The sequence below is a fragment of the Lagopus leucura genome, unplaced genomic scaffold, assembly GCF_019238085.1.
Source record: "Lagopus leucura isolate 7727_CA_CO unplaced genomic scaffold, USGS_WTPT01 Super-Scaffold_100019, whole genome shotgun sequence".
NCBI lineage: Eukaryota > Metazoa > Chordata > Aves > Galliformes > Phasianidae > Lagopus > Lagopus leucura.
The window spans coordinates 3,986,277-4,004,023 of NW_024962273.1; the positions used below are offsets into that span (position 1 = coordinate 3,986,277).

A 17,747-nucleotide genomic window follows, 5' to 3' on the forward strand; every position below is an offset into this window, starting at 1 on the left:
GTCTATGTGCGTTAACTGTGCAAAGAAAGAGACAGAGAATCACTTCTGGAGCTCTGATTTCTCATCTCTATTTCAGCAACTCATGGCATCATTGCTTATGAGATATGTCATCAAGCTGGTGAATGTCCAGATATCTCATAATTGAGAACACAGAGACTAAGGCTAAAACAACGTTTTAAAACTCAGTGCTGACTGAGGCTGCCCTGAATGCCCATCATGTCATAAATGCAACGAGTATTAGAAGTTTCATCAGGTTCTTGAACAGGCATCCAAGACTAGCCCTGGACCAATAGCCATCTGAGAGAGAAAATTTGACTTATTTTTCTTCTTGTTTTGCTCAATCTTTACTCTTTTGGAGTGACTGACAGGCGGTTGATAGTATGGCTCGTAGAGCAGACAACCTCCTCTAGCAGAAAATCTAATTCAGAGGGTAAGTCAAGCTATAAGATACACTATGCATGTGGGCAGTAATCAAGGACAATCCTGGAAGAACTATGCATTGCATGCAATCACTTCTTCCTCATGAAAATAATTGTTGGAAATGAAAATGAATGAAGTTCCAAAACTTTACAGTCCATTGGAAAAACAAATAAATGAGCAAAACTCACTAGAAAACTAGCAGCCTAAGTGCAAAACATTTTTTTTTTTTAATGGTAGAAAATTAGATCCTAAGATCTAAATTTACAGGTGGTAGAAAATAGATCCTAAGAGCTTCTCCACATGCTTAATGCTGGCTATATCAAGAGAAAATATGCACTGTGACTCAAGGTCTAAAACCCAAAGCATTCAAATTTTAGGAGAAAAACAATCTTATGTTAAGTCATCTCTTAATAGCTCAGCTGCTAAGGCAATGAAAACATGTATACTTTATAAAGCAGCAGAGAAATTTAGGATAGAATTCTCTGAACTTTTACTTCCAGGAAAAGATTTTGCCTTACAGCAAAAATTAGGAACATTTTATTTTCATAACATATAAACTTTTCACTGCTGAAAGAAAAGGGAAGAAAAAGGAAGAGAACTACTAGGTAAGAAAGTTCTACAGAAATCCAAGCTGGTCCATTTCTCTCTTTCCCAGGTGTTTTAGGAATCTGGACGCTATTTTAAAGGCAAGCTTAGCCTATGAGTATTTCAAATAACTTAGAAAAGCCACTCCAATCCATTATATAGCTAGACTGTACTAAAAAAGAAACACAAGCATATGTTGATGCATTATGTAAAGACTTTCTCTGACAAGATTTAGTTACATGCAAGCTTTAAATGCAGTGTAAATGCATTTTCTGGAGCGTTTGGCTTCCAAATGCTAAAAGTGCTACAAGACCCAACTGCTAAAATGGTACTTTTACATTACACCATTGCAGACCCTAAAAGGACAAATGCGTCATGCACTTTGTATGGCAATATCTTAATCCTTGGACCTGTGATAAAGTCAGAGGTACAAATTGATGCTAGCACTGGTGCCCAGTATGGCCAACTATCAATGCCAATAACTGTCCAGAAAAAAAAAAGGGGGTTTTAGGTCTAGGGAGCAATTTTTCAGATTTCAGTAGCATTCTGAATTTAGGAAAGTGAGAGTTTAAGACATTAGATGTGACACTGCAGTCAGCAGTCCCCAGTACTTGGCCAACCAACATGAACAGAACCACATCTCTGCTGTAAGTCCTGTGTTGGTGAAGATTCAGTTAATTACAATCAGTTAATTACCTTTATATCAAGCTTCGATCATCTTGAGCTTTCCCAGTTCTTCTGAGTAAAACAGCACTGAATGTTAGGCCTGTTAGGAAAAATATTCCCTGCAAGAATTCTTAATCCTGGTTTATCCTTCCTTTTTAACGAGGGCTACTCATTCCTCATGTATCCTCAGCTCAGAACCCTTAGATGACCTTCAGCAGCAAGTGGGTGATGGAGGCACCAGCCCTATTTCAACAATGAACAAGCTTGCATAGCTGAAGTATGACCGTAATGCAAAAAAAAATTAAACATTGGAACTCTACAGTCTATGCCATTATGATATATGAAATGCAAAGCAGCTGTTCTGAACAGATTTGACATATAACAGGGGTAACGTAATTTCACACAAATCACTATGTTCAGTATATTAAATTAAATAGATTAGAATTACTCAGCAATGTCTCTTACGCATCATCTTACGTATACATTTCCTTATCATTATATTCTAAGGTGTTCTTTTTCTCCTCAGTTTTTTGGTCAATGAACAGATAAGTCTAAAGGACTAGCAGCATAAGTCCCTAAATTCATAGCTGTTGAACCTCTTCCAATGTAAACAGCTGAAAGAAAGGTACACAAGAGAATTAGAAAAATACATCATTTTTTTCCTGATTTTTTTCCTGAAGAGTGAATGGTTTTTTGTTTTTTTTTTTCCCATCCTACAGGATGAGATTCTGGACTAATTTTTCCAGCCAGAAACTTTAAAGCCTAAAACTCATCAAATATCTTCTCTTCAGAGACAAAATGCTATCTATGTTCAAAAAATGTATAGCCCTGAAAAACTGATGTCTTATTTCAGAGTTAACGACACTGCTTTCATTGAAAGTTTGATTTCATCAAGTTAAAATTCCTCTTATATGTTCTCTAAACATTTAAAAAAAATGGAAGACAGAAACAAATCTTGCTATTCTCTGAGAAAGAACACATATATACATACATGTAGAAGTGTATATATATTAAATGCATTCAATTAGTACATATTTCAGTCACTTTCTAATATTTTTAGGATAGATTTACTGTAGATTATGAGGTATTTTGTGTGTTTTTTTTTTTTTTCAGATGATTTTGAAGAGCCTTTGAATTGAAAATAGCAGTCTTGCAAAGCATTAGACTTCATGAACATCATTATAATTAAGAGCATGCTTTTCATAACTAAATATAAAAAGATTTTTTTTTCAAGTAAGTCTGGGTCTGATTACTGATGGAGGAACTTAAAGACCAGTTTTGCTAGGCATTTCAATATTCATTCAGAAAAATGTCAAGATAACAGACTTCAGCGTATAATTTTGGTGATTCACAGTTTTTTTCCCCTTATTTTATCACTTCAGTTTTAATATTCATTTAAAGGAAGAAAGTTTGAATAAAACAAAAATACTAATGAAAATGAAGCAGTCATATGCTTCTTCCGTACTTCTACAGCATTTCAGATCTTCTAAAAATAAACCATTACTTTATTCTTTATCCATACCTGAAACAGAAAAATAATCTACACCTTGTTAGTTAATTTGAGAAGTTGAGTCATTTCTTCCAAATTTAGTTCTCCTGTCACTCCTGCATTGATTCAGAAGGAATTTACCTCGTCAAGCTCATGTTCATTCAACAACGCATGGAGCTTAGATGACAAATAGGTACATTAAATTACCCGTGTACTATGTTCAAGCAGGAAGTCATAAATGATGATAATGAATGGGATTTTCAGATCAATCTGAGTCAAATACCAGTATTTTGAGCATGTCACTGTACACAACAAATACATATATCATAATAAACCACTTCTGCACAACTGTATGTTAAGCAGCACGTGATGTAGGAAAAGAGGAAGCCCGAACAACGAAGACTGATATCTAAAAATTCTCCTTAACACATCTCTTGATAGCAGGATGGTGAAATGCAGAAACCAGGCTGTGACCTGAGGTTCCCTTCTGGGTGGAAAAGAAATGAAGCACCCTGAAGGGCTGCATCACCAACAGAAGAAACCAAGTTACAGAAGGGTTAGCCACTACCCCACACTAGCAGTTACCTGAAATTCAGCAGTGAAAGTTATGTCTATTTTCTTGCCCTGCTCTGATGAGTATAGCTGATTCAGAAGCTCCCATAGATTCCTCTGATCACCCTGATCATAGTCTCGTGATTAACTATGTGGACACATTTTTGTTAATGAATCAGTTGTTCTGGTGGTGCCACACAGCTCAAAAAGAGCAGCTTTTTTCCTTTGTCAGTTCTGCCTGGTTTCAATGTCTCTTTTACACTCAGGCACCCCTCCAAGCTGCAGCTCATGGCTTACCTGCCTGTCCTTACCCACCATCACTCTACACAATTACAGTCATACGTTATCACGTTATATTTTTAAAATTAGACAAAAATATGAACTTACTTCCTTCAGGCAAATGTAAGTGGAACATATTGGGCTCCCCTCCTGCAGTCATGCTCCCCCACCCGTGAGTTCTTCTTAGCAAGAGATGTCTCCAATACTCGTTCTTTACTACTTCTTTTTGCTCTGGTAGGCACTGGGTCTTATCTTGTCAGGGTGTGCTAGGGATGTTTTCTCAATACTTGCTTTGACTGGGCTGTTCTAGAGATCTAAGCAGTGCTTTGGTTCTGATCATGGTGAGCTATTCCTTCAATTTCCTCCCTTCCTTCTAGTGGCTGAAGCCTCTTTCCCAGTTGAGTACCAACAAACTTTTAGGTTAGCCTCTTATAAAAAGCCATGTTATTAATGGTTATTTTTATAAGGACTTTAATCTATCTGAAACTCAAACCCAAAGTCAAGAAACAGAAAAGCTTACTGACATATTTGGACCTTGTAGAAGAACAGAAGCATCATGAAAAGTATTGAAAGCTGTGTTTTTAAAATTAGGCAGTCTAACAGGAATGGCAACTCCTGGGGGCAGAGCTTGCAATACCACTGCTGGTGCTGTTATTGTACCTGATGAGCCATCTTACAGGGGCCTTTTAAAGCTGAAGTTCTCCTTTGTCTTTCTCTACACAGAACCAAAGAGCCTTGCTCCTATAGCTTGTATATTTTATTGCTTCTGCATCAAAGCCATTTTTCCAGCTCAGATGTGGATATAACCCTTTCAGAGGCAGTTAACTCAGAAGTAGTTGAAAATGGACATCCATGTATAGACATTTTCTCTGAGGAAATCTTCACCTCATTTCTTTCCATAGGAAGTATCAGTTCAGGAAAAGATAGAAGCATCTTTGCAAATGTGCACTCATTTCTTTTAAAGCTTCATAGTTGCAAAGCATTATTCTAAAAAGGGAAAAATAAGCAGAATTGACCACATTTCTCAAACTTTAAATTTGATACTGCACACAAGAGCATCTGAACATTTTTTACATAAACTTTCAACTAAGACACTAAAAATGCTTCTATGCCCTACCTGAAAGATTGGTATTTCTTCCAACTTCCTTTCACCTCCCAAGTGCAGCTTCAAATAAAGCACTCATTAAGAAGAAACACAGTGTCAGTGTGCTGGACCTAATTCACTGCAAAAAGAAGAACATGGCAGCACATTTCTGCTGAGATTCATTAATGACTTTTTCACAGCTGCCTGTTCTTGGCATCCTATGCTGAGCATCACTGCAAGCTTTGCAGAAATCAGCCCTCCTTGCAAGAATCTCACTGCTTTGTACTCCCTCCTCAGTGGCAGAGATGCAAGCTATACCCAGGAAGTTTGATTCATACTCTACAACCACAAACACCTACACCACTCAGGACAGTCTCTCCAGCATCAGGGAGCTTGCTTTATATTACAGTAGGGGAGCCCATGAGCCAGGCTACTGCCTAGATGAGTATCTACACATGCTATGCTCCTCCAGGTGGGTGGCATCCCAGAAGACACAATTCTTTTCCACGTGCAGTATCTCCGATTCTAAAATGCTTTCCTTCATTCAGAATGCTCTCTGTTATATGCAGGAATTGGGAAAGTTTTCATACAGACCTTTGAATTGGGAAAGTTTCCATACAGATCTTTGTTTTTATACCTGGCATGGTGACAAGACTGCCACTTGTTTTCATTTCAGATAGCACATTTACAGAGCTGTGTGGCCCCATGATTATTTCAGAACCCTGTATAAGTCTTGCCCCATGCGGGAGTTATTTCAAATGTATTAAATAAAAGTAAGAAAAAACTAAAATCTGTTCCTCTTCCACTTTGATTGAGCCTCTTAGGAGAAAGAACTATCATGGATATAAAACTTGGTCATGTTTTAACAATTTGACAATCTCTTTAAAATCTTTCAATAAAATAGAAGATTTTGTGTTGTTTTTTTTTTCTTTTTTTTTCTTTTTTTAAGAAAAAAACTTCTGCAGTTGAAAAGGGACCCCACACCCCCTCACAAATTATAACACAGCAACTTTCTGAGCATTTACTTAAAATTTGCATTTCATTCATAGAGCTTTTTTAATCATTTGATTAATTGCTTAAAACTGTACACAAAGATAAAGGGAACTTTGAAATTCATACCTTAGAGTATTAACACGTATTCAGGACTAGATGTAAATGTCAGAGAGAAAAAAGATCTAATGAACTCTTTATTGGTGAGATACTGTACTGCAACTGTCTGGAATTTTAAATGATTTTGTATCAGGCTCCAAAGCAAAATATCTACAGAAGTTTACTTACAGTGTGAGCTCTCATTTAGCATTTCTAACGTCTTCTTCCAGGGTGGATAGATGCCATTTGTTTTTCTAGAAGTTTCAGCCATTTCATGTCATTGAAGTTTTGTGGATCATCTTTATGTTGACAAAGTGTCTGGGGAAAAAAGTAAAAGAAAAAAAAAAGTAGTGCAACTGCAGAAGTATTTTTCTGTCTAGAAAATTATACCACCATAAGTTTCCTTTTTTCCCTGATGTCTTCTCTGCCATAATAACAGCTTCAGGATTTAAATCCTTCGCTGCTATTGTGACTTCAAAGCCTTAAAACTGCAATTGAATGAAGTAGTTCATCTGTCATTATTCAAATATGAAGCAATTATGATGAAATAAAGATAGAACTCCATTGAGAAATGCCCCAATCAATTCTCACTTATATTTAACTAGAAGCATAAAATGATGCTTAGCAGAGTAAGTTTAGGTAATAAAAACTTGGAATATAAAGAAGTATAAATTGCTGATCTATAACTTATTCATTTCTGAATAAGCTTTCTAAACATATTTCACAAATATTGACAAAAGTTTAAGCTTATGATGCAAAACTGTCTCTCAGATGGTCATAAAGACTGACTAGATTTTCAGAAATGTATTTTCATTACTTGGCATGCCCAGAGGTTCAGATGGCAACCTACTGAGAATTTAAGGGACTCCGCATAGGTCAGCTCAGTGTGAAATAAGTCAGGTTGAGACATGTTGATTGGATCTTCAAATAAAAGTGGGCTTTACAAGTGGATATACGAAATAGCATTCCTACCTTGGCCATCTCTTCATCCAACTGCTGCCACTGCTTTGGTGTCTGCACATTCTGTAAGCCCTCCTTGCCATTTAGCACAAGAGGAATCTTTTCCGGGGCTCCCTGTTCCTTTTAAAACCAACTGGGAACACAGCAGTAACATAGCTTAAACATCTTGTTTCACTATTTTTTTTTTCCCAAGAACTTAACATATTACAAAGCCAAACTAGGGGCTTGGTTTCTTTTTCTCACTTTTTTTCTCCTTGCTTCACTGTCTAATCCTCCTTCTTTGCTTGATACCCTGCTGATAAAGTGAAAGCAAGATGGACTTTGCAGTGGTCAGAACAAGGACTCCCAGTATTTTACATCTTCATTCTCTTCATATGGTCTCATTCTCAACCATGGAACAAGCCTCAGATGAAAAAAAAAATGCACAGCATACCTTTTTCTTCACTCAGATTGCATTGTTCTTTTGGGAAACAAAACCATCGTTTTCTACCTTGTCTTCTCCCTAGTTTTGCTTTAGTAAAGTAGTGGGAGGAAAAGAAGGCGCCAATCCACCCTACAGTATTTTTCCCTATTTTTTCAGCATTTACAATTGACTTAAGTGATCTGGACAGTATTGAATTGGTGCACAAAGAAATATCACATACAAACAAGGACCTGCTTATTCACAATTCTCTTCATTTTATAAGCATTTCCTACCTGAGTATCAATTTTCTGTGCCTACATATACTCACATGTTGCAGTGTAATCTGAAAAACGTAAATGTGATTTCTTCAGACAACCCAAGAACTCAATACTACCACAATTAGAAAACAGTTACTTAATGCTGAATTTTAAATTAGAGAAGTAAGTACCAGAAAGCATTTGGGGCATATACAATTAATTATTTCACACATAATTATTCCCGATATTACTTTAACTGTGATAACTTAAAGCATTTCAAAAAGCAGACTGTAATATTCCTTTTTTTATTTTTTTGTACAGAAGCTCTTTCACTTGATACTCTCTCACTAAATAATATGTAAAATACTGACACCTAATGTTAACTTTCAGTATTATTCATTTTGTAAACTTTTACAAGAAATCGGGAATGTGTAAATGTAAAGTTCATGTGTTAATTTTGTTTCAGACCCCTCAACTCATGCAAATTTTAAAAATGAATAGCTGATGTCTATACAAGGAATCTGATGCTTACCTTCATTGCTTTATATTTATCTTCACTATTCATAGATAAAAGAGAAAGTTACTCAGATAAGTTGACATACTTAAAGTCATCCCTCAAATGAAATGTAAGTGCTTGTAAATAAAGTCAATACCTGTATCTGTACCCTGAAGTGACACTAAAAGGCAAAATACTAATAACCACTAACTTAACTGTACAAATTCAGGAAGTACTTTACCAACCTTACAAGTACTTTACCAACCTTACAAGATTCACTTTTCACAGTCCCCAGTGCAAGAATTTTCTTTCACAGACAGCGAATTTAACACAGATGCCGAACTGCTCTGCAAGGACAAAACCTCACCATTGTTCTCTTCATAAATTCCAAGAAGGATTCTACTAACTTGATTCCTAGATGCTATTTGGACATGCTTTGCTTCCTCACAGCATATGTCCAGCTGAAATCAAAATAAGGTACGACGTAGTATGACTCAGTGTGGATTTCTATTAAGCTTGCTTAACTTTACAGTGAAGACTTAAGAGAGAATAATCCAGTTGCACAAGTGCTTTGAACTTACTGGCAGTGAAATAAACCACCTTTTGCTATTGTGGCCCATCACGGTTTTATACTTGATGCTTTCCCTCATCAACTTTATGGAAAATGGTTCTTTTCTAAGGTCGTCTCACTGACAGATGAAAGTAGCTGTGCTGCAGATGTACATATAAAAATAAATCCCCAGCCACTGAAACTCAGATACTTGGTCTGCAATACAATGGCACAGCCTTGGCTGACTTCAGAATAGATGACGTCAATGCAATCAGAACCTCTTGAGTGAGCCAGAGCTGCCCAAGTGCTACTCTTTAAAACAATATTAATGCAAAAGGAGTTCTTACTTCTCACAGGTGCTAACAGTACCAGCAAATTATTTGCTGTTCTTTCAGCTTTCCTTTTCACATAACAGATGACGAAAAAGGTCTTATTCAGGCAGATTTTTTAAAACTACCCTTTTTGGGGTACTTTTACAGTGTTGGCATCCACTATAAAGGTTTCTCATTTGCAGAAGCCCCAGCATGCACTGAGAGATGCTCAATTATGCAAATAGTTCGAACAGAAGAAATGCTCTTGAGCCAAAGTGGTTTGGAGTAGTCCTCACTTCTCCCCCACAAATCCTTTCTCACTCTTGAAGTGGAATAAGTAGTACTACTAACAGTAATTCTCCAAGCGTTTCCAAGCAATAACCGTCAGAGAGAAAGGTTTCCAGATTAACAGATTCTTGAAGAAAAAGATGCGTATAGAATAGCTACAGACTTTGGAATTCAGTTGCCATTCAGGTCAAGGTGTTATTTATTTCTCAAAGCAGTTCTGGGTATAGCATTGGTGAAATATAAGAAGTTTTTCTTCACTGCTCTTAGCTGCCAAGTGCAAATCTCTATAAATATTTGGGCCACACTGTGAGTAAACAATGAGGTTTCTCTCTGCTTTTGCTGAAACAATCCAGTTTTCATTTATTTTAATCCAAAATAAGCCTTGTTAAAACCTCAATATGTTCTCCTGTAGCCCTTCACAGTAGGTTACATGAATGTAAAATCCTTCTCAGCTTTCTCAAGCCTATCAACTTCAAAACGACTACCTAGAAAGATAAAAGATGCATTGTTTTAGGCAACTGTATCACAGAAAAGAAGGTATCCACAATGCAATTTAATTCTTCAATTAAATCATTAATTAAACAAATTTTTAGGTCCTTTGAGAAAGTCAGTATGTATCAGCTAAGAATTATTAAACAACTGATTGTTTAACTTTTACTCTCCTAGTAAACCACATATTTTAAATGGGATTGATAAATTAAAAATGTAAATTGGACTGTATCTTTTAACTGTTAGCGATTGGTCTATTATTTTCTACTTTCTATTATGCATCATTTTTGTAATAAAGAAGGTGGGTTTTTTTCATTCCTATTCTAGTTGATAGTGATTCTTCCCTGCTTCTCAAAGCCAATGTAATAAGACTACATAAAGTGTTTATGAAAAGCTCCATTAAAATATACAAAGCATACTAATTCATGAAGTCAAAGTCAAAGCAAAGTGGAAAAATGAGCTTTAATAATATTAGGGCTGTTGTAAATAACTATTCAAGCACAGTCATTTTTTTTTTTTTTGCAAATTGCATGGGATATAGCTTCGCTTACTCAAAGCAAGGAACCACTTAGTGGGATAAATGCATCTTAGTCAGAAGTAGATTAAAAGATATGGCAGAGCCATCAATAAGAACCCGATAGTGCAGTATTGTTTGCTGTTTGTTTTGAAGAAGTAATTGCAGATCCCAAGATTTCAATAAATCTGTGCACATCCTGGAAAGAATTGTAGAGAGGAGCTGGGGCAACACGAAGAGCATTTGGTTCTCGCATGTCACACTGCAAAACAGAAAGGGAACACTTAGTAAATTCAGGTCACTTTGTATTTATTTTATCAGACTGTATTTTTAAGAGTTACACCAAGGAAGAAGGGTATCTGTGCAGACATAAGTGAAAATTTAGGAACATCCAAGAAACTGTTTGGAGGAGCATTACTGTGAGGAGCAGAGCGAGAAGGATGGTGTGTGGCCAAAAGGAAAGGATTCAAGGCTTGGGACAGCAGTGCCAATAGGGGCTCTAATTGGCTATGCAGCCCTGTAATTTATGCTGAGGTCTACCTTATCACCTCACAGTAACCCATGGCTGAGGAAGCATACAGGTGACTAAAAAGCTGCCACAAGAAACATCCCTTCCAGTAAGATAGACTGTCTTGAACTAAAGACACAAGTAATGTTACAGGGCATACAGTAATTTTCTTCCCCTCTCTGTGAATTTGAACATTTTGCTGAACAGAATAGCTTCTTATATTTGAAGCATATAATTGCATCGCAAAGACAAGCCAACAGCATAAGGCCCTCTTAAAAACTGCAGTTCCTGGAATTCCCTGGCAGCACCAAAACAGCAGCATATTTTACCTGTAGAGTTGCCCTTTGGGAGCATGAGTTACCAGCAGAGATAAAACTCATATATTATTTATATGGCATTAGGCTATCAGCCTCTCCTCCCAGTACTTCTAAGTCATGAAATGCGTAGCCTTAAATTTAGTTTTGCTTCTTTGTGAGCAGCACTGACTGATAACCATGCTGTTACATGGCACCACTGGTCCATAGTGTCCTACTTGGACCAGCTTAAAGTCTATAACACCTACACCATTGTGCACCAGTAAAGCCACTCACAGAATTGTGAGAATTAACCAACAGAGAAAGGACAGCCTGCACATTATCAAATAATTTATAAAATAACACTGCTTTCTTGCTCATTTGCACAACTAAAGATTGAAGTTATATAAGCACTTTTCATTATTTCAAGACTTTCTTGGCCTTACAGAAGATTACTGAGGAATAAAAGACAAATGATTATTTTCACAGGGCATGTGCTCAAAATGCAATGAACAAGAAGTTGAAGTTTGATTTACTCACAGCTACTCCTCTCTTCTCCAGCTCCTCAAACACAGACTTTATTGGAAGAGAAAAAGTTAATGTGAGTTGGCATCCTCTCTCTTCAATCTGAGGTGGTGTGATGATTTTTACAAAGGGCTTCTCAGGATTTGCTTTATCCTCACTGTAGTGATGATTTATCAGGTATTCCAAATAACCAGTAAGCAGAATAGATTTTCTTCTCAATGTTTTCATTGTAGTTTGACCAAAAACCTGTAATGATTTAAAATCATTAAAATGGTAGTGCATTGCAACAGAAAATAGAAAAGGTGAAGATGATTAAGGCCATTTCTGAAGTTAATAATGACTTACATAATAATTATTTTTTTCTTTTAACTTTATGACTCAAGTCTGCTGTTGTTACCAAAAATCTTTGGACTGAAGCTTTGATATCAGGCAGATATTGTTGGTACACATTTTAAAACCGGGTTCTTGAACACGTAGTGTAACATTACTACTTTGAGGAAATTAAAGATGTCTGTCTGTTATTAAAGATTTCTACACATATACATAAATTAATTTACATACATACACAAAAAACATTTGCTTTTCTAAGCAAATCTGAAGACATGCAACAAGGATGCACAAGGAAAAGTCATGTAGAATGTGGTATCATGCCTCAAGAAACAAAAGTTAAGGCCCAAGGCAAACTTTATGACTAATTTATCAACTCTTATTTTCAAAAATACAAAATTTGCTTTACTATGCCCTGAACAGAAAGCTTTCCAGAAGTTCCGCATCTGATAGCCCACATAAAGAAACAGGGTTTGCTTCACTGGTTTAATAGCTCTGTGCCTTCATCCAGTTACAAGAACTAGTGAGCTTCAACAAACAAAAATCTGTGTCAGAACATCATGAAAGAAAAGTAATGCTTAAAAATGACAGCCCTGCTGTCACACATACAAGCACAAAAGGCATGGCACAACAGTTTGGAAGGCCATGCAGCTCCTGCTCCTCTCCTGCTGGTCTACATGGAAATACTCAGCTACAGGGAACAATAGAAAATGCAACTCCTGCCTTGCACAGATCTTCCCTTTTCTTCTTTCCATACAAGCAGCTGCTGGGGAAAGAGGCAAAATAGTGGTGTCAAAGCAGACAATATTCTATCTAGGCTGCATTGTGGCTCATAGCTGCAATATAGGGGCTTAGACAATCATGTCTCCACAGACTGCAGCTGTAAAATCAGAAGCAAGGTGAGGTTCTGCACAAAAAAATCCACCATCTTCATTCTCAGAAAATCATTGTTTAAGACTGAAGGAGTCACACTTTCAAGACCAATATATAAATAGTATTACCTTACACACACCTCAAAGAGCATATAAAGAGGTAGATGAGAAGTCCCACCAGAAATACAACAAAGTTTGGTTTCCAGCAGCATCTGGAAATTTTGTAGAATATTCCAAGTATTGCTCCACCCTGCCATTAAAGGCTGTACAAAACTACATTTTCCTTCTGTGATCCCAACTGTTAAAATATGGCTGCCGTAAGACAGGCTTAGCAGGCATGGAAATGAATATGGCAGAGCCACCAGCAGCCCCTAGACACACGTCAACAGAAATCTAGAGGTGCTTTCCTCACCACACAGGTGGGCAGAGCATACCCATAGCCATTTAGCACATCACTGGAGGTAAAACAAAAACCTGTCTCCTATTTCTCAGTGCGTTGCAGCAGGATGAGGAATGAATGCGAAAATCTGTCTGCTCAGGCTTTGTGCAAGGAATACCTGGTCTCCTGGGTGAAATTTTCAAAAAAAGATCTTTTAAATGGGGCTGTAGAGCACTCTCCTTTTTTCCATAAAAGGGAGCAGCAACTGCCATAACAGTCACTTTAAGCATTATTGAGGAATAACAGGCGCTAACACTTGCAGTTTTCATTGTTTTCATTGGAAACACTGCCTTCTGCTTAATGTGTCCCAGTGAAGGTGGCATGCAATTTCACTAGCCATCTCTTGCCAGACATGAAAACTATTTTGTTTCCCACTGTATTAGAGCAATTAGCACTGGGAAATCCTGGCTGTGCCAAAAGGTAATACAGGCACAGAAAGGGGAGGCGATGGAAACTGCTCAGCTCTCATTGTTTCAGGCTCCCCGCAGTGGGCTAAATGACATCAACCCACACAAACTGGAGCACTGACAATCTGGGTCATAGCAGAATAGCTTTCAGCTTATCTCAAAGGTCAAATAAAGTTTAAAATATATTGGATGTTTAAGGACTAACAAAATAAATTGTTGGGGAGAACAAGCAGCATTGCTGTGCCCTTTGCAGTCCTTCAGCGTTGCATGTAAGCAGGGAAGGACACAATTGGCAATTTTCTGATTTTGTTTGTTTAAAATACTGTTTTTTCAGTCAATAAGGAAGAAGGATGTACAGTGTACAGACACTGCTCTTTGTATCAGCATCAGCTTTGCTGTTACGCTAATGCTAATGGAATGCTGGCAGAAATAAATTTCTGTCATTATGCTTGTGGCAAAACCTTGCTAACCAAGGCTGGCTTGAAAAGCAGCTTACACAAAATTTAATACAGGGAAATCAGTGTAAAACCATCCTCTTCATCTTCAAATCTCTAAAGTCAGGCATGTCAGGGGTGAACAGTGAATAGCTCCATAAATGGAACTGTACTATGCATGGGGCCCTTCTCCTTTTGCCACCAGAAAGCCAATGAAGAGATGAAAGGCAAAAGTCCAGATCCAGAACACATTGATGAATTGTCCTTTTAGGAAGCATTAACAGACAGTTTCTGTCTTTTCTGCTTGTGATAGAAGAGATTACAGAGGATAACAAAATCATAGAGCCACTGGTTCAGTGGAACACCCAGCTGCTCCATCTAATTTTTCCTAAAAAGCTGAGCCTGTTTTGCACAGGGGAATATATATAGAAACAATTCTTGATACGGTCCTTTGGGTTTACATGATTCCCTGCTAGGAAAGTTTCTATTGGTGTCCTTCATATGAATTGCATAGAGGCAAATACTAAATGCCTGCACTGGGCAACCTATCTTTTGTATTGACCCTCTAAAAGCCCAGTGGTCAGACCTGTACAAAAGCTGAACAAGCAAACCATGTGTATCCCAAACCTGACGGCAAAATTTATGGGAATAGTGAAGAAACAAGTAAGATTTGTAAAGATTTGGTTTCTCAGGGTTGAATAATTTTTGGTTATTTGTTTTTTCCCTACTTGGCTTTTTAGCTTTTCTGGACTTTTAAAAGAGAGACAGCAATAAAATCATTCATTCACATTCATTTCACATTTTATATTCACAAATTCAGACTCAAAATAAAGCAGTCACTTACCTCTAAACCAGCTTGGAGAGAACAGACCAATAAAATCGGAGGATTTGATAACCGAAATCCATTAATTCCTTTACTTAGTTGTAATTCTGGAAAATGAATAATTTATGTTAGTGTTTTTGATTTCTTCCTTTTAATGGATTGGACTTTATCTTGAAGTCCATCCTCATGCAATAACACATTTCACTAACGTGGCCTGAAGGAATCACTCATTAAAAGGAAATAGTAATCTATTCACAGCTAATACTTTTAACTTTGAGAGAAGCCCAATTTTATCCAGCGGAAGACCTCATTAGTAGCTTCATGGAATCTAAAGAACTGCAATTAATTTGTTTAAATGGTTTGTGTTAAAACCACCTTTACACTTGAATCTCTTTTACCACTGGCATAAACCAGAGAAATTCCAAGTCAGCAGAGGCACGCTCGTGCAAAGCTGCGGTGCACGATCAGGGAATCACATCCCTTGACTTTATTAAACTGACGAGACACGTGGGAGCATGCATTTGCAGCTAAGTGTAGCTTCGGGCCACGTACAGAAGTTGCATAGACTTTAGGCTGTGAAATTTCACAAAATCTATTTAATAAAGCCATAAAGCTTCGCTGTAAGTTCTGTGTCATCATTTATATTTCATGCTCCAGCACCAGAGGATGCTGCAGAGGAAATGCTCTTCACGCACAGCAGACTGGCTAATTTTATAATGATTATTGCCCAACTTCTGCCTCTGAACTGTCCATGCAAATGGATAAGCAACATTCTTCCTCTAACAGTATTTCAAGGTAATTTGCGTCTCCTGCTGGCTTTGTATAGTGCCACTCCTAAATTTGGTAAGAAAAGAAGAACCAGACTGAGGTTATTAGTGAGGTGTTCACCAGCCAAAGTCACATCAATAGGGGCCACAGAAAATTAAAAGTATATTAAAAACAAAACACATAATTAAAAAAAAAAAATAAAAAAAAAGCTCCTTTCTCATCCTGATCTCCCAGGATAGTCTCTCTGCCATGATTTTAAATGGAGCCAAAGAGTCTAGCCATCAGATTTAGAAAAAAACCTCCTCATTTCATTGTGCTCTGGGACAATAAATATTGAGCCTATTTCACAGCAGGTTTTTTTCTGTCTCACATTCCCTCAATTGTTAGTGCAAAAGATTCAGAGATGTTAAAAAAAATTAAAGCAATTGCAAAACTTATGTCAGGCTGCTTTACTGTTTCCCATTAATTCCAGTGGAATTAATCCTAAATACATTATCCATGTGAATAGTAACAGATCCTCACTCAGAACCTTATGAGTTCAATGCATTAAGGTGATTCAAGTGTTTCATCCATAATCTATGCCTGTATCTTATCAGCAAAGTGTCTGGAAATGGATAGTCAGACACACATCCAAATTTATTCAATGTATTTTATTGACTCTACAGTACTATATATTTGGGATAAGTCTAGCTGAATACCTTTAACATAAGCAGGAAAACACAGAGGTCCATCCTTTCTACTCAAACTTATGTAAAAACTATGTTGTTTGGGATAAACATACAGGTAAAATTGAAGGTGTAAAAGTACATACTGTTTTCCATGAGGAATCGTGTTTTGAACTCATGACCCCACCAGCCGATTAACCTAAAATTTTATAAAGTAGATGAGTAGCAATTTTACTATAATATCTTTTAACTTACCTTTCAAGATTAAGAAATATATATATTTTTAACAGATTGCAATTCTAACAATGACATAAAAAAGCAATAAATTCTATAAATAGATAGCACTGAATACTTAGTTTTACTATTTAGAAGTTCCCTTTTGACAAGTAATGATAAAATGTACCACATCTTTCAAATTAACTATTGATTTCTAAGAATAACCATTTTGTCGGAATTCATTTTGCAAAATGAGAAATAGAACAGAAATATTTCCTCCTCTTTGTTCCAAAGCATTTAACATAACCCCCCCTAAGCTTACTTTATTTTAAACATGGAAAGCTAAAAGGTGGTATAAGATCTAACTGAAGGAGGCTAGTAGTAGTGGGCAGCATGCTGCCAACTGGGCCTTACAAGAAAGACTGTGTTGGCATTGCCTTCTCCATACTATGAGATAGCCACATGAGTCTTGTAGTAAGTTTTCCTACTGAACCATTCTTATAACTAAGAAAAGATGCTTTAAAAAGAAAAACCAAGTCAATTTAATCCAGAAATCAGTTATTTACATAATCTCCAGGAGAAAATAAAATGAAAAGTTATTAGTTTGAAGAAAATTAGCCAAGCTTTTAAATGAAGTTGATATTAGATTATTAATATTCCTATGTTTGTTGAGAAATACACTCAAGGACATTGCTCTGAACAACTCGGAGAAGCAGCTGGAGGCACCAGACCACCTGGTGCCCAGGACACTTCAACCTGTGCTGCAGACAAAATCAACACTTCAAAACAAAGGATTGTCTCCCCCACATCCCTTGGGTTGTGTACTTCTTGACTGGAAACATCAGTGACTAATCATGTCAATATTAATTGAAACTTCCCAAACATCAGTGCTATTATAACATTAGAAACTCCTTCCTGACCTCCTGAGCTCTCCAAAGACAGACAAACAGACACCATTTCCTTCAAAGCTTTGGCTTTGCTCAGTTTCTTCTATGTCAGGTAGCAGGGCTGTTAGAAATAAAACCTGTTCTAAAATTC

At 36.9% G+C, this 17,747-nt stretch overlaps 1 protein-coding gene across 4 annotated transcripts in view; it reads right to left on the reverse strand.

Moving 5' to 3' along the window:
- Nucleotides 1-10,355: 10,355 nt before the first annotated feature.
- KYNU (kynureninase) overlaps nt 10,356-17,747 on the reverse strand; it is a 55,200-nt gene continuing 47,808 nt past the window's right edge. For all 4 annotated transcript variants that reach the window (XM_042877716.1, XM_042877715.1, XM_042877714.1 and 1 more), the window contains 4 exons: nt 16,640-16,692; nt 15,082-15,167; nt 11,774-12,004; nt 10,356-10,694 (listed from right to left, as the gene is read on the reverse strand). In XM_042877716.1, the coding sequence (XP_042733650.1) occupies nt 10,542-10,694; nt 11,774-12,004; nt 15,082-15,167; nt 16,640-16,692 (523 nt within the window). In that variant the 3' untranslated portion in view covers nt 10,356-10,541. The remainder of the gene's footprint in view (nt 10,695-11,773; nt 12,005-15,081; nt 15,168-16,639; nt 16,693-17,747) is intronic.